Raw genomic sequence first — 9,222 nt, forward strand, 5'->3', positions numbered from 1 at the left:
CATGATATATAATAACGAGCTTAGTGTGTGTGTGTGTGTGTGTGTGTGTGTGTGTGTGTGTGTGTGTGTGTGTGTGTGTGTGTGTGTGTGTGTGTGTGTGTGTGTGTGTGTGTGTGTGTGTGTGTGTGTGTGTGTGTGTGTGTGTGTGTGTGTGTGTGTGTGTGTGTGTGTGTGTGTGTGTGTGTGTGTGTGTGTGTGTGTGTGTGTGTGTGTGTGTGTGTGTGTGTGTGTGTGTGTGTGTGTGTGTGTGTGTGTGTGTGTGTGTGTGTGTGTGTGTGTGTGTGTGTGTGTGTGTGTGTGTGTGTGTGTGTGTGTGTGTGTGTGTGTGTGTGTGTGTGTGTGTGTGTGTGTGTGTGTGTGTGTGTGTGTGTGTGTGTGTGTGTGTGTGTGTGTGTGTGTGTGTGTGTGTGTGTGTGTGTGTGTGTGTGTGTGTGTGTGTGTGTGTGTGTGTGTGTGTGTGTGTGTGTGTGTGTGTGTGTGTGTGTGTGTGTGTGTGTGTGTGTGTGTGTGTCACGAAATTACGAAATTCGAAAAAGGAGGTACGACGTGTCCACCCGGCGTCGGATTGGTGCCCCGGCTTCAGATAGCTATAAAATGGGTTACGACGGGTCCCACGGCGTCGAAACAGTGCGCAATAGCATCGTGTGCATGTCGTAAAAGGTAAATGGTTGCAGGTTGTTTCATAGCCGTGGCCACTGGGCGCGCTGCTTTTCAACTTTGTGCCTTCGTGACCCCTTTTCCCCCACACACACAGACACAGACACACACATACACACAGCCCATTATTCTATTTCCTTCTTCGTTCGCCTCAAGTTGGTAGCGTGCCTTCCTCAGAAAGTGGAAACATGCATGCAAACGGCTGCTTAAAGGCAGCATACCACGAATCTGAGGTGGTGCGGATTTCAGGTGGGGTATTCGTATACGGGATGATAGATTACGGAGAGGAGTGTGGTTCCGTCCATTTTTTCCTAATTGCCGTAAAAAAACGGGCCGGAAGATGCGGCGTCGCACAGGGCTGGCGCGCTCCAATCGAACTCATTGTAGAAAATAGTGTGCCGGAACGCTCGAGGCGGTATCTTCTGGGCCATTTTCTACGGCAACTAGGAAGAAATGAACGGAATCACCCTCCTCCCCATAATCTACGACCCCGTATACGAATACTCCACCGGAAATCCGTACCACTTCAGAATCGTGGGGTGATGCCTTTAAATAGTAGCGAACAGTTTACATGATCTGACATAGAACGTTATCTTTATCAGTAGGATAAAGTCTTTCACGTCATTTTATGCCAAACCTCATTCTTTGAAAACTGTTGGAAGGGAGGAATGGGGGGGGGATAGGGGGAAAGAGGAGGAAAACCCATACTTCGAGTAATGCTTTCAAATCCTGTCTATAAATACGATTAAATTGGCATCGAAGTACTGTTTGAAACTGAAGTTTGAATGTTCTCCAAATATAAAACTGACGCGTTTAGAAAGAAAGCTATGAAATCTTTCGCCTTTATTTATAATATAAATACGAAGAAAGAATGTTATAGAAACACAAGTCTAATTTCACAGAAAACGGCACTAATATTAATTTTGTTGATTAGTGAAGCGAGCGAAACAAACACCACAGAAAGCCTGAAGCATGGCTTTAGCCAGACGTTCAGACTGGTAAGTAATAAGTACAAAAGCGCCATTAAAATGAAGTTACACTTCTTTTGTACACCTCTTGAATTGCGTTGCTTTGCGGAAGGAGCGACATTTATCGAAGGGTTTATCTTTTTTTATCTATTCCTTTACCATCAACCGAAAGGCCTTACTGCTCTCTCTGCTTAGTTGGCTGGGAAATCAAAACCTTAGATATCATAAACATGAGCGAGGCCAGGATTTTTGAACATCACACAATTAGAGAAGCAGAGCATATCGTTCCAATTCGGGCATGGTGAAGGTTCCTGCGATTTTTCTTTTTGCTCACTGTGACTAGCCTTGATGTTTTGCCCACAAATTGTATAGAATTGAAATAAACCACTTCTGTAGCAATGACTTTTGCGTTCGCAGCAGCAAAAAATCAAAAAGATTTTAAAAAAAGATTTCCACCACCTTATAAACGGTGTTTATGCGAAAATGGCTCAAGTATAAACAAGGAAGTGCGGTCGATTAGGTCAACGAAGCAAAACAGTGAACGAATTCGTGAAAGTTGTGGGATGAAATTAATGATTGTTTGGAATGTGTCGGGTGTGTTTCTCGCTTCCGCCGCCCAGACGTAATTGCCCTTGTTAGTGCCGTCATAGTCCTGACACATGCCGTTGCAACTACATGCATGAATCACATTGAGATAAGAAACAAATGTCAGTTTCATACATTTAGCAACAGCAAAAAAGAGGAAAAGACAGCTGTTTTGAGTGGAAATTCTTTCAAAACACTTGGATGTCAAACAGAGATGCAGCTGAGCTCACTTCCAACATTCAGAAAATAGGAAATAACCCAGCTTCATCGAAATGACATGCAAAAATGGAAGAAAAGTCGAAACGGAACCGTTCTAAGCTGGGCTTTGTTCCCGCGCAGACGTCTAACATTTATTTTGAAGTCTGAAAATCGCCCGAATTTGAGGCACACTTGGTTGTTGAGCGTTCGTGGCAAATTCAAGGAATGGACGGAAAATTCTTAGCATCATGTTACATAGTCGTGCTAAAACGACTCGGCGCAATTGCTTAGGCGCTTGCGTTCGGAACGGTGGAGCATAGCGGTTTGGATCGAAGAAGGACCCTTGCTAGCACTATTCTTCGCTGTACATCGCGATGGTCCCACCTCGATTCCAGCCGCTACCTCCACTGCGCCGCTTCGAGCGCAACCGCCTACCGCGCTTCATTTCGCTCCTGACCCGACTATAGTAGGGTAGCATATGTATGTATTATGTTGTTCGTACTTAAAGGCACCACTCCACTAATCTGAGGTGGTACGGATTTCAGATGGAGGATTCGTATACGGGATAGTAGATAGATTATGGAGAGGTGGATGATTCCGCCCATTTCCGTAAAAAAAACGGTCCGGGAGCTGAGGCGCGTGCACATGGCTGGCGCGCTCCAATCGAACTCGCTGTAGAAAATAGCGCGCCGGAACGCTCGAAGCCGTATCTTACGCGCTGGTTTTTGCGGCAATTAGGAAGGAATGGAATCACCCCCCTCTCCATAATCTACTATCCCGTATACGAATACTCCGCCTAAAATCCGTACCACCTCAGATTCGTGGGGTGATGCCTTTAATGCACTAATGCTGAAATTAAATCGTAATGAAAATAATGAATAATGAAAAGGAACACACATGATTGGCGTCAAGGCACGACACATGGACTAAGAGCAACCGAAGCGCGAATGAAAAAAGAATCTAAGAAAGGCGATCCAGTAGTTGTCCACCAACCCAACACAATCATCCATAGTGTTTAAAAAAACTTAATAGAAGACAAAATTTTAATAATTGCCATGATAAGAAAAGGCTCTACTCGTTTCATTTCATTAAAGTTAGTGCATCTCTTTTTCAGGATGACCACTTTTTCCTCACTCAATATAAATCATTGTCGGCTAGCACAGAAGACTTCGGTGATTCTTCTTCACGAGGACCTGCATTGTACGTTGAACGATGAATTGGCGAGAGGAGGAATTTCAGAGAAGTGATTTTTTACGAAATCTAATTTGCTAATACTAATTCCGAATTGAAATCAAACGCGTAGGTGCATCTCCGAATGGATTGCACTTTAATTCGGGCAGACTATGAGAAGCCAAAGATAGAGTGCAGTGGGCTCTCGTTATGGACCAAACGAAAAAAGTGGCCGGGATCCTTCAGAACATTCCTTAGAATAGCTAATTATGGGTTCATATGTTTGCTTGTCACAGTTGTAGCAGTGAATTATGACTGTGAATCAAATCACCTTGATTAAGTCCGGCATGAGTTGTTTTTCTTCTTCCAGCTCTTTCTATCGTCTTCTGCAGACAATTTTCCTGATAATTAAAAGGGTTTCATACTTATAAATAGTATGAGTCATGAGGACAAATTTCATTAATGAACAGGTCCAGTACAAAAGCTAAATCCCCATAATCCTAAAAGCCAAGGAATCTGTAAGTCCAGCACAATTAGGTCCAAGCGCAAGAAATTCCAGTAGAGACTCGTTGAAGGTTGAATAGTGCAGCGTTTTTTCATTAATTGGATATTATTTCTTAATTCCCCCTTCCTTCCTCCCTCCACATTTGCGGAAAAATTAAACATGAAAAACTTAAAAATTGCCATAACAAAATTGCAGCGGACCTTCAGCTAACGAATTTTCTTCTTTTTTCAGAAATACTCAGCAAATATACATATACATACATATGTATTAGTAAAGTTAGTAAAGCACAATATTACCATTGGATCAAGCTAATTTTCATTTTATCCTTAGGTACCGCTAAGAAGTGTTAAAATGAATCGTAGAGAAACAATAGCCTGTTAAAACTATTACTATTACTACTACTACAAACTTTTAATGAAGACTCACACGGCGAGGGTAGCGCAGTCGGTAAGAGGTTCCGCTGTCTGGAAGATCGATCGGAGGTTCAAATCCGCCCCAACGCTCACCAAGTACCTCATCCCTCCGTGGTCGATAATTTGGCCCTTTAAGGCATTTTATGGACTGCGTACTCGTTCATAGACTTCCAACGATTCTGAACTGAAGTGAACGCGAAGGCGCGTCCCAAGAGGGTTGATTAACATCAAACACTTTAACCTCTATCTTTTATGAGGACTCAAAAACCCATAAGCGGATAGGTATTAACGGAAAAGTGAATAGCTTTGATGTTGACGAGGAAATGACCGACTTGCGATTTGCGCTTAAAGATTCCATAATTCGCTTTCTACTCAGTTTGGAAAAACGAGAGCTTTAGAATGAAGTATTGAGGGACTTTACTCTTGACCTCTGACTTTTTAACCGCTATAGGTATATACGAAAATAGTTAATGGTAACTTCCATGACATGACGATAAGAATCGAATCTGACAACACTGGAATCATCTGACGGGAACACTGACGGAATCGGAACTGGAGGCTGAAAAACACGAGTAGATGGAAAGAAGAAATAGAATTCATTACGTTGAGCTTGCAAGCTGAATATCGTTATGAAAGAAAAGACGATTGAGAATTACAGAAGTTTGAAGAAGAAACTTACGAAAGAACAGCCACCTAGAACTGCTCAGAACCTTATGATAGCACCCCAAAAAGTACCCAGGGTGATCCTCCAAACCACATTTTTCAACTGAAGAATTTATACAAAATAGATTGTAGTTTTGTCGTGTTTATAGGTTTAAGAAATAGACACTGACTCCATGCTGTGTTTGATTTAATTCCTTGTCGAAATATCCTAATCCACTCGTTATGTTCTTAAGACAACGAACATCTCGAATATGGATTCTGGATAGGCAATGTGAACCAATCAAACAAAATTTAGATAAAAGACTAAATGAAGCAAAATATTGAACGATCAAACGGGTGTCAATAAAAAAACGTCCTGATGGACGTTGTGCCAACGTTCTATCGGACCATCGCTTCTTCTATGGAAGATTTTCTTTCATACTGAGAGAAGAGAAAGTTTAGAGAGCGAAGTTCCAGGACTATCACTAACTGGGATCTCTTCGCCACGCTACCCGGCTCTTGGGAAGGTTCCGCAATGGACAACATCGACGAGAAATACGACGGCTCGTTGAAAATCTTCAAGACTGCACGAAGAAGCCTGAGAGTTATATAACCACCATGAGACCCTTGCTTCCAGAATCTCTTGGGTTGATACACCAGCTTGGAGCAGCGCAAAACCGGTGAAAACCAAGAACTCACGTCCGAGCTCGCAAGACCTTGCAGAAAGGCGATAAAGGAAGACATTAGGTAGAGAAGAGCAGAAGTGTTGGCTCAAGCTGCAAAGGTGAGAAAGAGCACTCGCTATGCCCTTCGAGATTTCACCAGTCGCAAGACAACGTTGAGACTGCTTTCCGGAACCCAAATGGAACAATCATTTATTGAGGAGGAATGGAGAAGATCATTCGTGACTTTACTCTGATCTCTTTGACACCAATGTCCTTTTGCCTCCTCACCATCTGAAGGAAGACGGACATGTAATTCTAGAGGTTCTCCCGTCCAAAATACGACGTGCTATCATGTCGGTAGGACGTCGTACGGCACCTGGTCCCGACAGGATAAGATCTGAACATCTGAAGAATCTTCTGAAGAAGTGGAAGACCAGCAAGACCGTGTTGTTGTATAAGAAGGGAGATCCACATGACATCAGCAACTATCGCCCAATCTGCTTACTATCCGTAATCTACAAGCTCTTTATAAGCGAGATCCTTAATAGGATTGAAAAGTCTTAGATGCAGGACAGCCATGCGAGCAAGAGTACAAGATGCCGCTACGTCTCACCTTTGTCAAAGAGTGTGGATGAGTGATACTAGGAGCATCCCGCTTTACGCAAGTCAAAAAGGGGATCGAAAGTTCACCCTCACGATCTACGATCAGAGACGCTACCGCATTTGCTAATGAGAGTAAATTAAGGTGGCTCTGGTCCAGCGGTTCACGTTAATGAGCACATGATGTGCGTTAGCGATGCCGTTGCACCGGAGCTATGAGCGACAGCGGTCCACGCGGTATTAAGCCTACTGCAGGAAGGTCGCCGACCCGATGGTTGACTTCTTCGCGAAGACTTTCAAAGAAAATTTCGCTCCTCTTCGCGTCCCGCGCGAAAAGAGGAGCCATGGGCGACTTTGGCATGGGATCGGGACAAGTGGAAAAATTATTGGCGCCCGCTCGACCAGTTCGAAGAACAACGGGAGTCAAAGTAAATAAGGTGCTCTTGCTTGCAATGGCTTTCATTCTGCCACTCTTAGTGTCAAAGGCATCTAAATAGCTTTCTGAGCATCATAGAGCTGCGTTGGAGTGTGGAATGTGTGGAACTCCATGAATTTGAATCCTTTTTTTTACTCTGACTCCACTAATGTCCAAAGGGGCTGGAACTAATTCTTTGTGAGTAGCCATATAGTCATAGTTCCAATCCAGAAGATCACCAGTTGGATTTTGCCCATTGTTCTTTTCTCCCGCATACTCCTTGGAACTTTAGACCTTGCGAGGGAATAGGTCGGATTTTTGAAAATCGTATATCAGCATTCTAAGCTAAATGCTACTTTTACATTCTATGAAAGATTTTTTTACATTCTCTTCTATTAAAGAAAAAGAAGAATGCACATAGTTGATATTTTTAAAGTAGATAAATTAACTCTACCGTAAGCTGTTCTCATTTTGTTAAAGAATTGCTCTATCGCAGCACTTCCGATGTTCATTGCATTAATTAGCGAGGGAACGGTATTGTTGCAGCCGGGATGAATGTTATGAAGCGATTTTCAAGAAAAACGAATTAACCTTCCATTTCTTGCTCTCATACAAGGTTTTTGAAAAGTTTACGCAAAAGCACAGTGGTTATAATTCAATCTGTCGAGGGTAGAACCGCATTCTAGCTTTGCAGGGGAGTCCATCAAGGTAGCACAACCTCAACGAAGCTGATCGTAACCATTTTTGAAAATATCTTTTAGAAAGTAGCGTGAGATAAGTATGGGACCTCAGTGAACCAGATAATCAATTGTCCAATCAAGCAAAGAGTCCTATTAAAGGATCTTTGTTTTGCGGTCGGCTCGAATAATTCTTATTGTAAAAGAACTGCAAACCATTATTGTTTATTTTTTCATTACCAAATTATTGATTTCAACGAACTCTGAGCCGGTTACTGATCTGAAATGAGCTCCTTTTAACCAAAAATATGGTGGCACAATGAGCTCTTTTAAGGGCGCTTATGTCAATCGCATCATTTTTTTTTGCGGATTTCGAGCAGGGAATCTTCCTTTGATTTTGAGCATTCCGGAAAAATCTTATCTAGAATACAACCTGGCAACCAACGTTATTTTCGTCTTATACGGATTTTGCAAGATCAAAAAAGTGCTGAAATGAAATGAAAGACATATATTTTATCTGAATATTACGCGGAACTGAGAGCATGGATGCACAGAAGAGTGAAGGAGTGACAACTCGCTTCTATACATTGATTGATGTTCATCAAAGTTTCTGGTTATATTGAAAAAATCGCACAGTAACGAAAATATGTACGATGAAAGTGGTGAAATCAACCAATATCGAAGAACTGATGGAATGATGTCAACACGATCAGCGAGAAGATCAAAAGATAGCAGTTTATGTATTCGAGAAACAACTGAAGACAGGCAACTGAGGAAAAATTACAAGAGTGGTGTGATAAAAACAATGAACTAACTTGGTAAAAATGAAAACATTCTGTAAGATTTCAGGTAGCGGTTACAGATTCTCACCGTCACTCGTTAGATTCCTACACTCTATGAAAAATATTTAGTAACAATGGATATCGATGACTAATCCGCTTCCTCCGCAGTGGAATTCCGCCTTAAAAAGGATTTTATATCTTCCAACAAAAAATTACTTTGAAAGAGTTTGAAAGAAAGCAGAGGTGCGCTGTGACTTCTGACGATTGAATAAGGACGCCGTTTTAGTGGTATCCTATGAAGCATGGAATTTTTCCATGAATGCAATCTAACATCCTTTTAAGGGTTTGCCCATGGCAAATTGACATTTTTCTAATCTATTTGAAAATGTGGCTTACGAATAATTATTTTAAAAATCAAAAACATGAACTACAAAAAAACATTTCCACTCATTGGAGAAATAACAGTCTTCTTCTTTAAAATTGAATAGTGAATGAATTAAATAATGGTTTTTTTGTTAATAGGTTACAGCTTGAATAAAAAAGAAGGATAAAAAGGATAAAGTCACTGACGTATCAATCCACTTGGGATGCGCCAACGCGTTTTACTGGAATTCGTTATCGTTTGGAACGCGTGTTGGCCTATACAATGACTTGAATCAAAAAGCAGACTAAATTTTGACTAGACAAAGATTGAGATTCCTTAAAATTTTTGAAAATTACAGCTGCACAGATTTTCGAGCGGCTAGATTCATCCAATTTCACACATAGTTAACGAGTTCTCCTATTCTCAATTTTAATTGTTTGCTGTAGGCGACATCTGGCGAAGTGGCAAAAAAAAACAGTTGAGAATCACAAATAGTACTACAGTAAAGTAATATAGTACAATCTTATCTTCTAACGACATTAGAAGTTCCAACAATAAATGTTTTTGAGTCTATTCCTTTT

The 9,222-nt window shown here is 41.5% G+C and overlaps 1 protein-coding gene across 1 annotated transcript; it reads left to right on the forward strand.

Moving 5' to 3' along the window:
* Nucleotides 1-6,154: 6,154 nt before the first annotated feature.
* Nucleotides 6,155-6,367, forward strand: RB195_000773 (uncharacterized protein; the record flags this gene model as incomplete). The annotated part of the gene is made up of 1 exon (XM_064197281.1): nt 6,155-6,367. One exon carries the CDS (start codon nt 6,155-6,157, stop codon nt 6,365-6,367), a length of 213 nt encoding a protein of 70 aa, XP_064053162.1.
* Nucleotides 6,368-9,222: the final 2,855 nt, after the last annotated feature.

Source organism: Necator americanus, chromosome IV, assembly GCF_031761385.1.
Source record: "Necator americanus strain Aroian chromosome IV, whole genome shotgun sequence".
NCBI lineage: Eukaryota > Metazoa > Nematoda > Chromadorea > Rhabditida > Ancylostomatidae > Necator > Necator americanus.